The 20,442-nt window shown below is 44.3% G+C and overlaps 1 protein-coding gene across 2 annotated transcripts in view; it reads left to right on the forward strand.

The window, feature by feature from the left end:
• Window positions 1-20,442, forward strand: part of PDE4B (phosphodiesterase 4B) — a 549,688-nt gene that overhangs the window by 516,489 nt on the left and 12,757 nt on the right. For both annotated transcript variants that reach the window (XM_075557209.1, XM_075557214.1), the window contains one exon: window positions 14,938-15,031. In XM_075557209.1, coding sequence (XP_075413324.1) covers window positions 14,938-15,031 — 94 coding nt within the window. The remainder of the gene's footprint in view (window positions 1-14,937; window positions 15,032-20,442) is intronic.

Consider the following 20,442-nt stretch of genomic DNA (forward strand, 5'->3'; position numbering starts at 1 on the left):
TCTCACAAATCAAATGAATGTGCTGGAAGGTGTGAGCATTGTTAAGCCAAGGCTTAAGTAGTCAAAACCTTGTCGTTATCCTATCTGCCTGTTAACTTGTTTCTGTTTCTTCCTTTCCTCTCTCCAAAGTGGCAGGGGCTACACTGCAGTGTTTCGCCAATGGGTGGCAGTAAGTGTCAGGCCCTGGATGTTTACTCCTTAGTGGAGCTCATCGCTCCTTGCCCTTGCTTGTCACTGAGTCCGTGCCAACTCACGGAGATCCCACATGTGCAACGTAGATCCAGAGAGTCTTCAAGCCAATGAGCTCTCAGAAGCGGAGGGCCAGACCTGGCTTCCAAGGTGCTGCTGGGTGGGTTTGACTCTCCAACCTTCCGGTAGTACATAAATAAGCCTTTGGATTGCCCCGGCTCTCTGTGCTGCTAGCTTGGGAAAGTAACATCAACATGATGAAGTCACTTGGATTTTTGTTTGTTTGCTTGTTTCCGCTACACCCAGGTTGGTTCTTCTCAGTGGCCCAGACAAGTGGAATTTTCACAACTCCAGTACTGTTTCTTGAGGTTGTATTACCAATATCCTAGGGACATTTATGTTCACCAGTTACACATTTAAAAACAATATCAGGTTAGTAGTTCAAACCACCAACTTCTCTGTGGGAGAAAAACAAGGCTTTCTGCTCCAGTAAAGAGCGACAGTCTGGGAAACTCACAGGGCAGATCTTCCCTGTCATGTAGGGTCACTATGAGTTGGCATTGACTCAGTGGCAGTGAGTTATCAGTGCAATTAAGGTTGTGTAAATATTTAAGTCAAATAAACCTCATTCATATCACGTGGAAATAAAACATTTTCATGTGTCTGGTTGAAGATGAACTTTAGTATTTGTAGATCTCTGACCTAAGCAGATACTTCAAATGTTTTCCCATAAAATACTGATAAATTCTGAACTATTCATCTAATGACTTAAAATCAGGAAATACAAGATAAAACCAAAGGAAATGGCTTGGAGAACAATTAACCACGTTGGCATCATTTTTAAAAGGGAAATGACCCCATGCCTCAGATACTTAAGTTCATTTGGAATTTACTCATGTCTAATCATTACGTATACTATTAAGGCAAATAATATTTTAAAAGGTAGTAGATGACATGGAAAATTTTAATTGTTGCTCCCTATATTTTAGTTATGAAATTATAGAATGAAAAAATAAAAATATTTTACAAGCGATACCCCAGGAAGGAAACTTTGTAAGAAGTAGGGTAGTCATTGTGTTTAAGATTGGATTGGACAGAGATGGAATTATGTATGAAGGAGGAGTTGATAAAGAAGATTTAAAAACTTAAAATTTTAGAAGCTCCAATTGATTGTAGCAGTAGTCTCAATATTTTTTACCCTATTCTTGATATCAGAAGATCTGTTGGAAACCTGGTTTAAATATCAGTAAAGGCTTCATTAACAACTGAAAATGAATACAGGCCTTTCACCCCCTCCTCAGCATGCTTCTTGGCATAGAAAATGTGCCCCTGGCCTGAGTGTGTCTATGTTATGAATGGAACTTCTAGAATCCTGTAACCGGCTTTTGCTTTTGAAATCTTGCCTTGGCTACTCAGCCTTTGATGAGATTTTCATGGCTCATCTTCTTGCCTATCTTATCAGTTAATAGAGCTAACATTTTAATTAGCTAGGGTTTGATTTATGTCTCTTGTAGGTTGCAAGTTCTCAAGGCCGTAAATGCTGTTTGAATATTTAAAACTGGGCGTTTTCTCAGAGCAGTTAGCGCTTGAAGACATCACGGTAGCAAAGCTGAATTTCTGGTCAACTGTAAGGTGGTGCCCCGGAAGGTACTTATTGCAGTTGTCAGGTTTCATCAAGTCGGTTTTGACTCAGAGGAACCCTCTGTATGGCAAAACGAACCACTGCCTGATCCTGCACCATCCTCACAATGGTCCTTACCTTTGAGCCCATTGTTGCAGCCACTGCTCCATGCACGGTTGCAATGGTTATTATGCTCAACTATTAACCAAAAGGTTGGGGGTTCATGTGCTCAGCTACTAACCAAAAGCCTACCCAGAAGCACCTTGGAAGAAAGGTCTGGCCATCCATTGAAGCCCTCAGGAGCAGAGCTCTGCTCTAGCGCATGTGAGGTCACCATGGGTTGGAACAGAATCCAGGGCAACCAGTTGGTCGGGGAGAGGATCCAGGAAATTGAAGGGTTTTGTCAATTAAATAGTAGTTGATATTTGGTTTGTTTTTTTCTGGTTTTTTTTAAATCAATAGTTTGCCATCTGACTTGTTTTGATCATAATCCTGAAGCAATTCTTACAGATCTCTTTGTTAAAATGATCACAAGTTTAACTTAGACTATGCAGTAATGAGGTGTATTCTCTGTTAGACTTTGCATTTCCATTTTAGGGTGAGAACCCAAGGACCATTTGATGGGTCACGGATGAAATGAACTTCCACTCTGGATATCCCACTTATAGCCCATTCAAGGTCAATCTAACCTTCTAGAGGCTACCCACTTACCAATCAAAGGGCAAGGTGCCCTCCCCATCTGCAGCCCCTGTCCATTGTGAATGAGACTGCTTTCTGTTATTTCTGTAGTCAGAATGACTAGGTACCTGCCTTCACTGATGCATGGGTGTTGTTCTTGATCAGACACATGTATTATTTGTGTCCTTGACATTGGAAGCTACCCCTGATTTTTCCCCCTGCTATATTTTACATTCTCAGGATCTAGTTACACAAAATGTACTTACATATTTTATCCATTACATGGGGGCTTCATGACTCTATGAGGTCAATTTACCAGTATTATTAATTTTTTTTTAGATTTTGGAAACCATATAATTTAACTTCAGAGAATCTTATTTTTATTTCATTAATTAAAAGCAGTATTGAATGAGTAGTCTTCTCTTGCATGTCTTAAGCCAAGGTTGTTGCCTAATGTATGAGATGTATGGCATAGTAAGAATTTCAAGCTGAGAAAGATCATACATTGCTTTTCAAGAAAGGTTCTTTAGGGCTTTTAATCCTAAAATAGTGGAGCTTTTCAAAAAACAAAAACACCTAATTGAAAATCAACCAATTAAAAAGTAATCTCTAAGCAAGCATAGATTCTTCTTTCTCTTCTTCATCTTCTCTACCCCCCCTCCTCCTTCTAACGAAAGGAGATATATTACGTTTAAAATGAATAAAGTATGAACCCCTTTTTTCTTAGAGAGATTGGGGAGAATGAGACATCAGGAAGACGGAGAAAGCTCGTCCTTCTTGAGCTGTTTTTCCACAGGGCTTCCCATTCATTTGGATCCAATCCCCTGCTGAATGGCCATAACCACCCCAGGTACACTGTGTTCCCACCTACATTCGAACAAGATCCTCGGTTATTCTTACAGATCTCTTGGTTAACATGAAGATTCGGCTTCCATGTATCTGGGGTGGAAATACCAATTCTTAGCAGCAGTCAAATCTGAATGAACTGGTTTGAAGCACTGCCCCAAAGTAAAATGACGTAAGAACAAAAATTAAGAGAAAGCCCATAGGGAGGTTTGTTACATGCTTTCATAGAAGTTTAAAAGTCTTCCTCAGTTTAAATGTCAACTCTTTGATGAGAGGTCTTCCACAAGGAGCCTCACTCAGTAGCAGGGTTATGTTACAATTGGCCATCCCAGTGGATGGAGGCTTTCTGTTATGTAGTTAAACTTGCCTTTACCCGGTCTTCCCCATTAAACTGAAAAACGAACGACTACATTCCCAATTTCTCAGATAAGTGACAATGGAGGGATGCAAATTGCATTTCAGTCATACTTCAGCGGATTCGAAGTCCTGCTGTTCCGATGTTGCTTTCACTGTTAAGGTCTCTGTGCGGCAGGGACGGCTGGAATGTGAGCTGGTCACCAGTCCTCCCTCAGCTTCATGTCTGACCCATGCTACTCACTCTGAACCTGCCTTTATAAGTCTTCCAGGCACCCAATAAGCTACTGTTGAAACCCCATGTTGAACAGCCACAGGCCATGTAACAGGTGTTCAGTAAATCCTTGCTGGACCAATGAAAAGTTGACCTAACAGGATGTCAGTGGTAAATACGTTAGAAGCAGGAACCATTATAAGGTATAGATATTGGCCGTGTTTAATTCTCGTTGTTTCAATTGTTTCAGTTGAAGGAGCCACGCCCATCTGGCTCACAGCGGAATGTTGCTCCTAAGTCTTCTCTCGCATACAAAGTCAGGTGGCAGAGGGCAAGTTGAAGGGAGAGATAATACTCTTGCCTTGCATGCAGACTTGTGAAGCTCGGGGCCTTTTGTTTGCTTTGTCACTGAGGCGTATGACCTACTTTTCTCTCGAAAATGCTGTATCCTGTAGACTTGACTGGAGCAAGCCCTTGGGGATTGGCAGTGCCCGCTGGGCACTGAGCACATGATGAGTGTGCAACTCAGCCATTCCCTCTACTGGCTCCGTGTGGAGCACAGCAGCCTGGTCATTCTGCCATTGTTTAGTTGTGGTTTCATTCACCGCAGAGACTGAGGCCACACAGTCAATGAGTTCAGCCGGGATGCCAGATTGACCTCAGCAATGGAAACAGGAGCAGAATGGGTGCTTACTGCAGTTATTCTCTGGTCAGGAAATGTGTAGCCCTTCATAACTGTAGTCAATACACAAAGAAACCTAAAGGTTTTTCATTTGAGGAAATGGGCCACGTCAGGTAGCTTGGATGACTAGAGTGAGCCACAGCGGGGTATGGCCAAAATCAGACCTGGCAGTGGCAGGACTTCAACAGAAGGACACTTTGCGTGTGGTTTCCATTGCCAGGCTTCATCATTCTGTCTGGCAATTCTGGTTGCCACTCCTTAGACCGGTGAACAATCTAATCGTCAGCCAGCGAGCCTGAACTCCTGTGAGTCATTCCTGGGCCAAATAATCCACATGACATAGCACCGCTTCACCCCAGCCCCAGCTTATGATGAGAGCTCTGTAGTTAATTGTATAAGCTGTTGTCAACAAGGAGAAGAAAGAAAAGAGTTTAGAAGATCCACCCCGAAACCTCCACCCCCAAACACAAACCCAAGACGAAGAAGATGATTTGAAAATCGTGTGATAAAATCTAACTTCGTCAAGTAAAAATCCTGTAGAATGAAGTACATCTCCTCGGTCTCCGACACCTTGTCAGCAGCTGTATTTCCAACTCTGCGGGATGGAAGCACTTAGTCTCCAAGGAACCCAGCAACTTTCCCAGCTTGTCAGACTAAGTTACAACACATGGGTGCTTACTAAAGTTCAATTTTTTTGGGGGGGTTGTTTTTTGAAGTTTAATTTTTTTCCCACACAGTTGGATTTTCAGCTAATCCTATGTCAAGATTTCATGATGTCGAGTTTGATGTCAGAGTCACCTTTGTGCTGTTACTCAGTTCACTGCCACAGAGTCGATGCTGACTCACAGTGACCCCACAGGGCAGGGTAGACTGCTTCAGGGGGTTTCTGAAATGTTAACACTTTAGAGGACTAGCAGCCTCATCTTTCTTCAGCTGAATGCATGGTGGTTTTGAACTGGTGAACTGGCAGTTCACAGCCCAATGTGTAATACACTGTTCCACCAGGGCTCCAGGTTGTATTAGGCCCCCGATAAGGTGAGCCAGTCACCAGTATCCTCTCTACCTCATAGATGACCTATGTGGCTCACTCAGAAACAACCGTTCTAGAGATCCAACACACCTGTACATCTGTGGGTACAATGTGCAGAGCATGCATCTTAGGGTAAACTATGGCAGCCAAAGCACTTGACTGCTAACCAAAAGTCAGTAAGTCAAACCCAGCAGCCGCTGCACGGGAGAAAGATCTCGGCAGCCCGCCTTTGTGAAGGTGACATTCTTGAAATTGACTCAATTGCAGTGGGTTTGTTTTTTGGTAATAGCAGGAAACACCAAATGCTGCCTGAGTACAATTACCTTTTTGTATAGGAAAAAATTGCTTCAGTCTATTGATTTTCATCTGTGTAGTTTGAACCTGTGGAGGATTCTTCTCAATTTGCAGATATCTCAAAGGACAGGCGTGATCACTTACTTCAAAAGTAAACTAACACACTCCCCGACATCGAGTCGATGCCAATTACTGTGCCTGCCCATGTGAGTTTCTGAGACTGTAACTTTTTACAGGAATAGATAGCCCTGTCTTTCTCCTGTGGGGCGGCTGGTGGTTTTGAACTGCTGATCTTGCAGTTAGCAGCCTAATGAACAGCTGCTATGCTTTCAGGATTCCTCCACTGACCTACTTCATCGGGGAGAAAAAGAAGCAGCTATCAAAAGACCTTTGGACCCCGGTTCTACACCAACACACATGGGGAGTGACCAAGGCTCAGACTCGACTCCCAACAACCAGTTGGCTGACGATGTTAGCAGGAGAACACCCCACCACCACAGCAACCCGTAGGCACCCTTCTCTTTGGGATCCTCTGACTTAGGGACCGTTCCAACTTGTGTTTTCATGTTAAGTAACATTTCCCTCGCGTTGAAGCAGTGGAGCCAACCCTTAGAACACATTCTTCTTCTTCACCCCGTCACTTGTTGGACTTGAGCTTTTAAGTCCTTGAAAAGGCTTCAAGCTCTTTCTTGCACTAAAGCAGGGCTGACAAGTCAATAAGAATGTGTTTGTGCCACTTGCGATTTACCCCCAACATCAACTTTAACGACATACTTAGGATCTGATCTCATTCATAGACTACCTGTATCACTATCATTTGGGACACAAAGTCTGAGTCGAACCCACTTGCTGGCACCCAACTGTACCTGCAGAAGTCAGTGTTGAGAGGGCCGTCTTACTGGGCTGTCTCCCTCCTAGGAAACTGCTAACGGAGGATCACAGATTTCCAGGACAAGTTTGAAGCATCCTATCTCCTTTTACCTCACAACGTGTGCAAAGATCATCAGCTAAAATAAATATAAGGACCATTAAGTACAATATGTGGCACATGACATTATTTTAAAAGTAGGGTAATCTCAGAACAACTCTTGTTGGGTCCTCTCCAGTCAGCTCTGACTCATAGCAACTCTCCCTGTGTACCCCAGGAGGCCACCGGCCAGCCCTGTGCCCCTCCCCACCCCCACCCCCCACGAATTTCTTTGTTTCAGACCATGGTTGCAGCCTCTACGTCAATCGAGTCATTGAGGGTCTTCCTCTCTTCTGCTAACCCTCTCTTCTATTAACCTTTTAGTAACCCAAGTCTGATGTCCTGCAGGGACCATTCACCCCTGCTAACATGCCCAAAGTGCGTGAGACAGCACAGGCGTGTCCTCCTCGCCTCTAAGGCTCTCCTGGCTGTCTTCTTCCATGACTATTTGTTTGTTCTTCTGGAAGTCCATGGAATACCATGTTTTTATAGAGGAAAATTCTAAAAAAAGGAACCTTTTAAAGGCAGAAATACTTCATGCCGGATTTAAAATAACTTCGAAGATACTATACACACTGTAAATAGAAATCAGTTTTCCATGAGAATCATGACAAATTCTTATGGCAGTATGAAAATGAAGTAGAATGGTGAGTTCATTCTGTGTCACTGCTTTCAAGGAGGGTGGGAAGGTTCTTGACACTTGTGTTGTATGATGATCCAGAGAGGGTACTGGAGTAGATGAGCTGATTCAGGGTGAGATCTCTAGATTTTACAAATATCGTAAGTTATAGGACTTCCCACTTAGAAACAGTTCAAAATAAACCTTAGTCAGCTGCTTTGGAATCCCATTAAATAACTCATGGCCTTCCCGCTGGGTTTGGAAGTTTGAGGTTAAATATTAGCCATTAGGCCGACATGGAAAATGTTGTAGAAAAAAATAAAACAAGTAACTAGTTAGTGTACCTGGATCTAGCTGGGTTGTTTGATGATTCTTGTGGTATATTGTAGGGGGAAGCCTCTGCTATATTTAATTATAGGGCCAGCAGCTCACGTCTGTTATAGAACCTTATTTTTTGCCTACCCATATAAAGGAGCCAGGTCAAAGAAGAGGCAGGAAAATGTACACTAGAATTGTGATGCTCCAAGGATAGTGACAGGTCTTAGTGCCTTTCTCACCACGTGGTAAACTTTCTGTCCAAAAGAACAGGTTTGAAAATTTCTAACTATCTAAAAATTCAGTGTCGCCAAAGCTAACTCATCACGAAACGTGTATGACTCTGATATTTGATCTCTTTATATGCTTAGGATGGCATATTTGGGACAGGTGGTATCTGAGGCATATTTATACCCCACCCCCACCCCCGAATGTGTTCCTTATTAAAGTTCAAGTTTAACTAGGTATCCCAAATTTCTCTTTGCTAAATCGGATAACTGTATACTTGTTCCAGAAAGAATCCCCCAAATCCCCAGAGAGCTTGGTGGCTCAGTGGTTAAACCCTTGGCTGTTAACCAGCACATTGGTCGATCAAACCCATCAGAGCCTCCTTGGGAAAAAGATGGAGGCAGTCTGCTTCTGTAAAATATATGTAGCTGCAAAATGCATGTAACAGTCACCAAGCATAAATATTTACAGTGTCTTTTGTCTATTAAGTGTGTCACTACGGCGATGCTCAGAGATCATGAGACATCTGTAAACATTCGTATGGGAATGACTTTGGCTCTGGGAAAGGTCACGTTGTCAGTGCCCCAACAGGGAGTGTGAGGTCTTCTCCGGAGAAGCTTGTAGACGTTCCAGGAAAACGGACAGCAGAGAAGGAGGTAGAGAGATAGGATGAAATATTTACAAATTTTCGGACTGCTAACAGACTTAATGTCAAGTTGTAGAGCAGTCGTAGCCAAACTGTTTTGATTTTTTTCTGACTCCTCTGTGAAGGTGCTTAGTTTACACGTACTTTCCCTTTTAGCCCGTCATTTACCCTCTAAGTAGAAAGTAGGATTTATTGTTTTAATTCATGATAAATGCTTATACTCTGTTATTCATTGTGAGCAACATCGCTTGGTAGTTTAGAGGAGAATCCTCTAAATGATTTCCAATGCTTAGAAGGGTCGCTTTCTCATTTGATACAAGGACCGAATCACCTGTGCTTCCTGACACATCCGGGATTTGCTGCAGACTCTGGGTGTTAGGTGTCATGGTTGCGCTCTAGAGTGGAGCCCTAGAACACTGGCTAGCACAGGGGTGCAAGGACACGCCAGTGCCACGCCCACTTTTAGTCAGCTTAATGCAGTCTCACCTTTCAGAGAAGGGAAAAAAAATATGTCATTCAGGAAACACCATCAAGTTCCACACGTTTGTAGGAAAAATAGAAAGGAGGGGAGAGATGAGCTTTGCATGACCTAAATCATCTCAAGTGCTAAGTATTGTGGCAATGTTGACTTTGTTCAGGGGTTTGAGGGTGATTTTGTTTTGAAGTAGTATTTTGCAACTGAAAGTGTAGGTTCCGGGGATGGTAGTTCGTCCCTTCTAATATTAGGGGTATGCAAGAAGCAACTTTTTTTTTTCAAGTCAGAGAGACCATTGGAAAGCCGGCATTTTATGGCTGAAGAAAAGGAGCCCCACAGCATTCCTGCCTTTGCCCCAAGATAACAGCCTGGTGAGTCCCAGCACTGACAGAGACAGCTCTCCTTGGTTCCAACTCTCAGGGCACCTTGCTCTCGCTCTGCCTTCTACCAAGACTGTGAACAGTCCATGTGAACAGTCCATGATTTTTGGAGGGATGCTCTGCCCCGGCACTTTCCTGATGCCTGGGAATTCTTACTAAGTTGTGACTAAGAAAGCATAGAATATGAGTCAAAATGCAGTCCCTAATAAAGTCATTGTGACTAATGACTTGGGCAGAGTTTCATACTGTGAAAACAGGAAGATCCCACACAATAAGGCGCCTGTCTCACAGCTGGGCTCCTGCGTAGACAGCCACCCACAGGGGTAGTTCCTGGGCCATCTTCCTCTCCTTGGCACCTCTCTCCATCTGCAGATTTCCCCTGCTGATTCCAGTGAAGTTATCAATGCTAGGAATGTGTTTGCTGTATCTCGTCTCTAATATGTGGGAGAATATTTTGATCACCTAGGATTCACTTTTAATCATTTACCAACTATTAAGGAATATTAGTGTTCTGGAGTCTTTCGGGATTAGAAATATAAGATTACCAAATTTTAAGGCCAGGGATGATCTCTTGGGGCGTCCTAGCCCACTCTGTGATAAATTTAACTAAGAACTTTTTTTTTTACCAACACAGCTGGGTTCCCTGACCTGCCTTGTGTGTCTTTGTACAAACCCCAAACAAGCCCTTTGATGAGAAATACAGAGAAAGAATAAAGTGTTTCGCTTCCTCAGCAGAAACTGGCTCTGAAGAAAATAAGCTTTGTGTGCAGCATGGAAATGAAAGATAAATTGAAGTCATAAAGTAAGATGTTCATATCGCATACCGCTGAATTTCAGCTTTGGCTAGTTGTATAATTTTGAACGATCTTCACACTAGCAAAGGAAGCTCGTGCAAGAACATCATAGATGATTTCATAGAAAATATAGATAGTAGAAAAATAGTACTTAACCTGCATTTGTAGAATGATTCCCTTTTCCAGTGACGAAAGCACTATGGTTTTTTAGCAGTGTTGGTGAACCTAGTCCTGGCTATGAACTTAAGAGACACCAAAGAAATGTGCTTTATGTAGGGCTTAGTCACACTTCTGCTTGTCTGTTGGAAGGGGACCTTGGCTCTTTTCTCTAGGGACAGTATTCCTGGGTAGACCCTCACAGGGTTTTCTTGTGAATGGAGATTTTTAACAGAATAAAAAAGAGTCTGTGCATTTACATTGGCAGAAGAGACATATTTATCACTGAAGTAATGTGAACTTGTTCTTGTGGAATTTTTTTTATTGCATTTGATAAAGTAAATAACATTGACTCCTTTCCATCTTAGAAATATTGGGACACAGTTTTTCTCACTGTTTTATCTCCCAATCTGGACTAAATGCAGATTTGATACTAGTTAGGCAGGGAAACTCCAATACTTTTAGAATAGAAAACTCTGGGGGAACGAGAAATTCTTTTTCTTCCTTTGCTGGTGGCTTGCTCTATGCACTTGTTCTGATGCATTTCCGATTTAGCATATCTTTCTCAGTAGTGCTAAGGGCGTTTTTTTTCTGGGAATTAGCAGGGGCTGGGAAATGATAAGCTCGGGCTGTAGGAAGCCACCATGAAATATGTCATAGACTCATGAAAGGGTAGGGCTGAGAAGCTGAGATCCTGAAATTCTGTCCCACTCTCATTTTGCAATCGAGAGCACAAGAGAGCTTTCCAGAGAGTGAGAGCTCGGTATCAACTTCAAGACCCATGCACTAGATCCTGGCTGCCTTCTGACTTAAGAGAAACACTTTCTAGACGGGAGTCCGATGCCAAAAGCCAACCTAGGCTTTTCCCAGGCTCTCTCCTCAGCTTTACCCTCAAGCATAATTCATCGACCCCAGTCCTAAATGCACCTCTCACACAGTGCGCTGTGCGTTACTAGAATGTGTAAGACAGCTCCTGTCTGCTCTTCGAAGGCTAGGCCTGCCTTCTGTAGTTTACACGGAGCCCAACATATGTGAGCCCTCATAAAGGCTTTTTGATGAGAGCAGGGATCGCCTTAGCCAATGTGGTCAGGGCCCTCCCTTAGAGAGGAAAACTTACAGCTGTTGCTAAGCAATATTTAAAGGAATGGGCTGGGTTCTGACACTGAGTAACTTCCATTTACGCACTTCAGCGCGCTGTGTCTTTTATGGTTGCCTGAAGATGACTTGGGGTTTTGGTGGCATGGCCATGCCCTATGCAAAGGACTCAGAAGAAAACTTGTTGTAGGCCAGAGGAGGGAGTGAGATTTATGTGAACTACTTACGGGAGCACCCTGATCCCTTCCTAAGTCATGCCAGGAAGGTTGTTTATTCTTGACCTTGTGGCCCCACAGCTTGCTCCTACACTGGGTCTCATTAATAATACATCCCATCCGGGTCCTCTAGCAGGGAGAGGGATGAAGACAGAGTCTTCCCTCTAGTAGTCTGCGATTCACTTTCCACCGGCTCCTATCTTCTGAGCTGAGGCAGGCATGGAAGCCAAATGTAGTACAGACCCCAGCCCCTCTCTAGGCAGTTAACTCTCGTTGTAAACCAGGATTCCATATAATGTCTGACTCTTTCTACTAGAAAGGAAGTTGCTTAAAAATATGAAAGTTTTTTTTTTCTTCTCCACTACTGTATTCCCAGTGTATTGCCTGGCACATTTTGGGTGTTCAATAAATATTTGTCAAACACAGTATACTATAAATGGTGTTATTGAACTGGTGCAAACCCGACTGACTCCAAATGGTTCTTAGGTATTTCAAAGAGACCAGAATAACCAAAAGAAAGATGATGGTTTAATTGTATCATTTGACTAGGTCTAGTGTCCCTATCTCATTATGTGAGAAATCATCTGTCTCGCAGCTTTTTTACAAGATATTTTTTACAGTGGTCCAGGGAAGGTTTCTACTTTGCTAAGATTCAGCAGAATCAGTCAGAATACAAAAAAAAAGAAAGAAAGAAAGAAGCAACCTGTCCTTTCCAGCTTCAAAATCTTTAGGGTAACTGCCTGTCTTGGAGAACTGAAAATAAGGGGCCTTGTGATTGAGCAGCTCTGTCTTAAAAAAATAACTCGGCAGGGAGCCTGCGGTTCCAAATCGCCCTCACCGACATTCGAAAATAAGACACATCAGCCAAGTCACTTGATCCAGAAGGTACTGCTCCTGTCATGTTGTGTCCAGGAAAACACGCATATACACAGGGTCATCCAGAAAGAGGGAGACCATGCCTCGTGGAGGACCGTGAGCCAGTGGACAGCAATACCAGCTTGCCTTGGCTTCCCCTCAAAAAGCCAGGTCTCCCGAGTTGTGGCAATGGCAAGACGGTTTGGTTGCTTGAAATGAAGGATTGCATTGTGGGTGCAGGATGCTCATCTGAAAGGGGAAGCCTCAGATAAAAGAGAGCCAATGAGTGTGGGGCTGTTGCCATGGTGCCTTGCTATTCCTTTGACATGCTGTACTTGGACTCCCCGGGCCCAGGGAGGTATTAGAGGGAGGGAGAAAGAAGGGTATAGGACCAGTAATGGATAAGGAGGGAGCCCCACTTGAGTAGCGCTCTAGGTCTTTCCTCTTTGTGCTCTGATGCTGAGAGAAAGAGAGAGAAAGAGAGAGAAATGAATTCCTCAACATGCCCTAGATTGTCAGAATCAAAATGTAGCTCATAAGTATTTCCACCGTGATTCAGAAGATGCAACCGGAACACACACACACACATACACACACACACACACACACACTCCAAATAAATTCATCATTCATTCTCATTCAGCAAATGATACCTTTTATTTCCTACCGCAGTCTAGATCTAGATCCTAGGTTAAATGTGTTTGGTGCATTCATGAAATGCAATCTAATATGCATATTAACGAACTGATGGGGCCCAGCAAATGGCTTTCTATGTTTTTAAATGGCATACATTAATTTTATTCCTATTCCTTTCGTTGTGAAAACGGCTAAGTGGGTCTGTCTGTTTACAACCCGTACTCCCTACCCCACCCCCCAACCACCACCGAAAAAGGCTAGGGTACTGAAAGCATACTCTGAAAATATTCACAGTTCAAACTCTTTTCAATGTGTAAAAAATGATCCGAAAGTAAGCAAGTAGAATACGTCCTCCTCACTTTGAAACAGTCTGGGTGGGGAGCTCTGTGCAGCTGCTGCTTCTGCCAGGCTCTTGTCTCCGCAGTGGGGAGAGGGTTAAGGAACACCTTGTTGAAAGGGGGGGAGGATGCCTACTTCAGATTCACTTAAATATTCATGGGGCTTCCTCCATTTTAATCTTCTCCATTTTAAAAGATGGCTGTTTCCCAGCCTGGCAATCCCTCAGGAAAGAAGACTTGCTCCTTCCTTGCAGAGTTCAGCTGTGCAGGACTGATCGAAAGTGGAAACCCCTTTGGCCACTGGGACTATCCATAATTTATAAGTGCTTCAAACCAGCCAGCTGAATACGTTTGGACAGGCTCGTGCAGAGTCTTCCTGCAGTCCCTGATTTCATTACTCTCCTCTGCCAGAGAATAAGCGGGGAGCAAGGGCTTCCTGCAAGAAAGAAATTCCGAAGATGGGCTTTGTTTGGATTAGGAAATGCCTTAAATTTGGGAGGCTTTGTCTTTTTTAAGTTTTGGTGATTTTACCACTGGATCTGCAGGGGTTTTTTGGTGGTCCTTTGGAGCTTGCTTGAGCTGTGAATTCTTTCAGAGGGATTTGTGGATTCTGGTAACCAGCTTTTCAAAATGCCTGAGGCAAACTATTTGTTATCTGTATCTTGGGGTTACATCAAGGTGGGTTAATTTGATTCTGTTATGTGTCTTTGGTGGAATATGAAATATTTCCATCTGTGTGTTTCCTGTGGAGGGGGACCCATCTGTAATGGCTTAATTTGTGTTGTCTACTTAGCCCACTGAGACTGCCTATTGTGGAAGAAGGGAATGCAATATTACACTGCATTTAAATATTCTGTGCTGATTTATGTCTGTTAATGCTATTATTTCTATTCAACTCTCCTTTTACAGGATGCTATTTTTGGTCTTTTTTTCTCCTTAAACTTTTTGCATATAATGTCCCTTTACTGGGTAAAATCTAATTATATTTTAGAGCTAATTTCCAATAACTATTTTTAAATAGTTATATGTTCAAGTAAAATGATCTCGGCCTATCAAGGTTCTCTTTCTAGATACCTGCATCTCTCAAAGAAATCAAATGTGCATTCTAAGAACTCTTTTTAAAAGATCCTTTTCCTTAAATGAAAGTGAATTCACTTTGAATAAGATCATATTTCATAGAAACTCAGTCACCCGTCTGATGATATCTGTTCATCCAGTTTCTTGGCCTTTTGACAGTACAGTTGAAGACATTTAAAGTGATAAGATGCTCTGCTGTAGATGGTTAATGCATTTTTATTTTTCATGCACAGTTTAAACGAATGCTGAACCGGGAACTGACACACCTGTCAGAGATGAGCCGATCAGGGAACCAGGTGTCTGAATACATTTCAAATACGTTCTTAGGTAAGATATTGACTGGAAAACGTCACTGAAATCACTAAAATGTTTTAATGTTGTTTGATATTGTCGTCTGCAACACATCAGGGCCATCCCCATGTAATTTTAAAAGAGGGTTAGGTCACATAAAAACAAACGCATTCCTTTAATAAGAAGTAAATACAAAATAAGTCCATGCAGCCTTTATAGGGAACGCTCTCTATACTTTTATATGTAAATATACCTATATACCTTTGTTTACATATACATGTAAAAGCAAGAAGGCATTTTTTTAAAGCGGAAAGAAAACGATGGATGAAAATACGCATCAAATACAGCGTTTATACATGAATGAGCTGATTTTATTTATGTGGACCTCAGGTCACCCCTATTTACCTCCCTAATCCCACCTCTGCAATCCCAGAGCAATGGCCCCTAGGAGGGGGGCTGCAGGCACCCACACAATGGCAGCAGCTCCAAAGGGCTCCGCAAACAGTATTATTCAGATGCCCAATCACAGGCTTCAAGCAAGAGGTTTCCTCTTAGGTGGATCCTAAGGCATATTGATGGGAATAAATAACCTTAGAGTGCTTGGACCCAGGAGAGTAAGCTTTGGAAAGAATTTGTTGCTTGGCTAAGTCCTTTCTTAAAGACAAATGGGAAAGGGGGGGGGGGGAGCAGAAGCTTCCATGCCTCTGAACTCTGATGTCCGCTGCAAGCAGCATGGTTATCTAACTGATGTGAGCCTTTACCTCCTCTTCTCTGTGACCACATTGCTGGCATTGAGCACAGGATGCTGACAAGAAATGGCTTCAACTGTGACCGTGCGTCGCATTCCATGACTCTGGAATTCTCAACCTTTGGGGACGATCATTTGATTTAATAAACCCTGCAGAATCTGCAAGTCTCTATATCAGAGTGAATGATTAGCATTTAGATTCTGCTTCTGTTGGCTTTCAACTGGGGCTAAATTGTATTTGATTTAAAAGCCCCACTTTCCAGGGAAATGACCCATTCACAGCTGAGCACAATGCCGCGCCCCCCCTTCTTTTTTGGCAGGGCCACCTGTCATTAAATCGATGCGCATTCCCTTGCCTTGATGAGCTTGACTTGCCTTGATGCTCTATGGACGCACACACCTCTTCTGGTTTTAGTTTTTAAAAAATCAATCTTGTTTCTCTGAGGCCAAAGCCGTGCCTGCTGTCAGTTGATCGATTGGCTTCCTGGTTGCACAGCCCAGTGCAAAGCTTGTTTTGCAGCACAATTAACAAGTGCTTCTCCCAATTGTGTCCAGCACGTGGTTTGCTCCAGCTGCAGTTGCTGCAACCATGTGTCGGAGAACAAAGGGCAAGAATTGTTCAGAGGCCTAGCTCCAAGAAGTGGCTAGCATCGAATTGAACAGAAAGCATTGCCGGGGGATCCTTTCTGTCTTCCTTTGTCCCCCTTTCTCCCTTTGGAGACAGCCATTACTGATAGGCCCTGTGCTATACAATGCCCTCTCTTATGTTAGATCACCCGGAGGCTGTTTTAGGGACGTGCTATATATAGATCAACGGGTAGCAGAAAGAAGAAGAGAGTCAACACGTGCCTCTTTGTTTTGATAAAACCTTTTTAAATGTCAGAACCTGCCTTCCTTCTCAAATGAGTCCAAGCTGCCTGAAGTGCCTGCAGCTCCACCCACCCAAGGCTGGCCCTCAGCATCTTCTCCTTCCCTGGTTCCTCTCTCTGTCTGCTTGCCAAGGACGACCAGAGTCTACTAAGCCATCTCTGGCTCTTTGGAGTCGTCACAGTTCTCAAGTCAGAAAACTGCGATGAGATCATAAAGCTCAGTTCGCCATCTCAAAGCCCCGTGTCTCTGCAGAGCTACCCTCTCCTCTTTCTGGCATGTTGCATTTGCTACTGGGTGGCATATCTGAGGGGATGGGAGAAGGGATCAAGGACAAGTTGTTGAGGAAGGCTGCTGGACTCTCAAGCCTCACAGACTGTCAGTAGGGGAGTGGGGCATGTGCTTGTGTATAGACCGGAGCAGATGAGGGGCTGAGCAGAATGCTGAGTGCCCTTGGGAGCGGGGAGTGAGAAAGGGAAAACCTGTCAACAAGAGATGCAGCCGTTGCATCTCCTGTGAAACAGGACCATTGGCGTCGATGGCTTCCCAGATGCCTTCCCGAGTTCACATTTTACGGCGCTGATAGGCACTGACTGTTAGCAGTTTGGCTAGAACATCATTGGCAACCTGATTCTCTGTGATGGACCATGAATTTATCATGACATTTTAAAAGCCAAGTGCATGTTTCCAAACTAGATGCAAGGCCCATGTTGTGAGCACAGGTGAGTGCCCCTGAAGGAGGAGCCTAACACCTTCTCCATAGACTGCCCAGTCTGGAAGGGACATGAGGTGGCCCCACGCCCACTGTCCTCATGTTGCTTGGAGAGAAAACAGAGGCCCAGAGGGGCCAAGTAACTTCCCCAGGCTCACTCAGCTCATCTACTCCTGAGCTGGGGCTTTATCTCTTGAGTGCCAGACCTACATACTTCTTTGGTCCTTGATCTATGAAAGAAGGCTGTCAGGAAGTCAGGGGACAGCTGAAAGAAAAGTCCATTTTAAGGACTGTGAAGTAATATGTATATTATTTTCAAGAAAAGTCTCTCAGAATTAGGATGGCAGCACCTTAGGTGAAAAGGCATTTATTAGTGGTGTCCAGTAATTAAAGAGTTCTTGTTCGAGTGGGTGAAGCATCTCCGTGAGCACCGAGTGGAAGACCCTAGCCACTAATCCCCCCGAAGAGCACTGTCTCACTTAGTCATGGCGCGTCACACTGTGTCACTCAGCAAAGAGGAAAGTCGCTTGCTCCAAGGCTCTGTAAAGCTTGTTGGTGCTCCTGTCTAAAGTCCAGATGGACTGGCCGAACAGCCAGCAAGAGATCGCTTGCCCCACAGGAGTCCATGGCAGGAGATCATGGGCTCTAAGGAGCTGGTGCAAGAGGAAAAAGAGGTATCCACCCTCGGTGGACGGGAGGCAGGACCCAAGGGGAGAGGGTTTAGCAAAAGTATGCTTTTGAGGCGTCAGATGACCGTTTGGTTTGTGTCTGCCTGGTAACATTTTCTTGTGGTCTGGGTATGGTTTACAGAGCAAATTTGTTTCCCCTTCAGGAATATATGTACATTAAGCTTTGTGACTTTAGCCCCCATCCCTTTGATGTGACCCCATTCTTCCCACTTCCTGTCTGGGTTCCTCGTTTCCATTTGCCCTTCTTTACTGCCCTTCTCGTCTCCCCAGCTGATGGTTCCAGGAGCATGTTCCTCAGGCAGCACTGTTCGCTGTGCAGGCCTGTGTGGCTAAGACCATCTCTGGGAGTGTGTTCCGTTCCAGGCTAGAAGGCTGTCTAGAGGCATAGTCTGAGAGGCATACTTAATATTTTTCTAGACGGAAAGAGGGAAAAAAAATCCTTCTTTCAAAAATCCAGCACTTACCCTCTGAGAAGTTAGAACTTTCAAGAAGCAACAAGAGCCTGAGCATTCTCTGTGTGTGTGTACTGTGTGATCGAGCAAACAAAACTCCCAGACGACCCCATCAGCAGAGTTTTGACAGAAGCATTTCCTGTATCTGATTTTTTTTTTTTGGTCTGTTTGTTTTATACTGGATAACGGTCTCCCTGCAGTGTTCAGACCAGTCTGTGATTTTAAATCGCTTCTTGTGACTTCTTTTGGTCTGGGTTTTGGGCGATTTCCCCTCTGGGCTGGCTCTGCCTTTCACAGAGGAAATCTGGGGAGACCACTCGGCAGTTTCATTGCCTGCAGAGGAGAACACCCATTAACGCCAAATTGGCAGTCTCTGGGGAAAATGGCCTTCTTTATTGGAATGTTCCAGGCATAGCCAAGGTTCAGCTCAGCCAGTCCCTCACAGCTGTGGGGAGTCTGTCATTAAACAAAGGGGGGAGACTGACCGCCTCCCTGATGACAGCACCGGAGAACCCACCAGCTTCTTGAGCCAGGTGTCAAGGGTTGCGCTTGGGCACGGGTGACAGAAGCTCTGTGGCCTGTCATTGTAGCCAAAGTGGTCGTGATGCGGAGAAAAGTAACATGGATAAAACGTCATTTTGAAAATAATATAATGTGTGGTCTTTCTGCCAGAGATTGTGAGGCAGGAAAGAGATTTTTCAGAGGAACCACAAGACCTGAGTTCTATGCTATTAAATCCCTCTTTCTGGAACAAAGTAATTGCAAAATAAATAGCCCTTGAACAGATTGCCCTTTGAGCTTAGTCAAGTTGCTGACTTCACCTGAAAAAATGAGTGTGGGATTACCACTCGTTCCCAAACCTGGCTGATTCTCAGAGTCACTTGGGAAGTTTTGACTTTTTTAAAATTTTAAATACGGATTCAGTAAGACTGGGTGAGCCTCATGAATCTGTCTGTTTCAAGTACCCTGGGTGCTTCGGATGCTAAAGTAACCTGAAATCACTAAAGTAACTGAGATGGACCTAGGAGTCTAGGAGCTCATGGGCCCCCAGCGGCGAGAGCATGCTAGTGACAGTGGGGTCCCCATGGTTAGCTTGCAGCCAGGCAGCCAGCTGTGCATGCAGACCGGCACTGTCTCAGTGTACTGGCTTGCCTTTGATGCCATGTCCGGAGGGACTTGTGAGCCAGCCAAGGTCTCTGGGGAGAACATGTGACTACCATTAGCTGCAAGAGCCTGAGAGTGGAGAGTCTAGATCCCAGCATGCCATCTGGAAGCATGACATTGTCACATGGAGGCTTGGTCTTTGTGCTAATCGGCCCTGTCACCCCCAGCCACCGCCTTGAGCTGCTGGCAACTCACAGCAAGCCCACAGAGTAGAGCTCCCCCATCGGGTTTCCAGGCGGGCAGTCTTCAAGGCGGCAGACGCCTGCCACGTCTCTCCCTCTCCAAGGGGCCGCCTCTTCTCCTTTAGCAGCCCAGTGTTTCCCCGCTGTGAGGCCACCAGTGGAGGCTCTTTGGAAAGTTGCATGGACTCTTTCAGCCACAGGGTGTCACGGAGTTCACTGCAGTGGCTGTTAAAGGACTTCGTAAATGATAGCTGTAGTCACTCACAGGGATCCCTGTGGCCTGAAAGAGTTCATGCGTTTCTCAGAAATGCCCAGGGCACCTCACCTGTGAAATGAAATCCACCCTTGGATCGCTGGCAGTGTTCTCAGGGCAGGAAGGCGTGCTTCCGCTAATCCGCATCATGATTACCACATTAGAGCAACGTGTGATTAGAGCAATGTGTGAATAAAATCCCGCGAGGTTGTACATATTTAATAACCATAATCTAGTAAATGGAATGCCAGCCGTGTGAGAGGTCTTGCCATTCTTATTTATTAGTAGATTAGTAGATATAGGGCATGACGTTATGCTCGTCCTCTAAACCTCAGTTTATTATAAATCAGAGCTTGAAAGTGATGGGAGATTATGAGCCA

Source organism: Tenrec ecaudatus, chromosome 1 (assembly GCF_050624435.1).
Source record: "Tenrec ecaudatus isolate mTenEca1 chromosome 1, mTenEca1.hap1, whole genome shotgun sequence".
In the NCBI taxonomy this organism is placed as follows: Eukaryota; Metazoa; Chordata; class Mammalia; order Afrosoricida; family Tenrecidae; genus Tenrec; species Tenrec ecaudatus.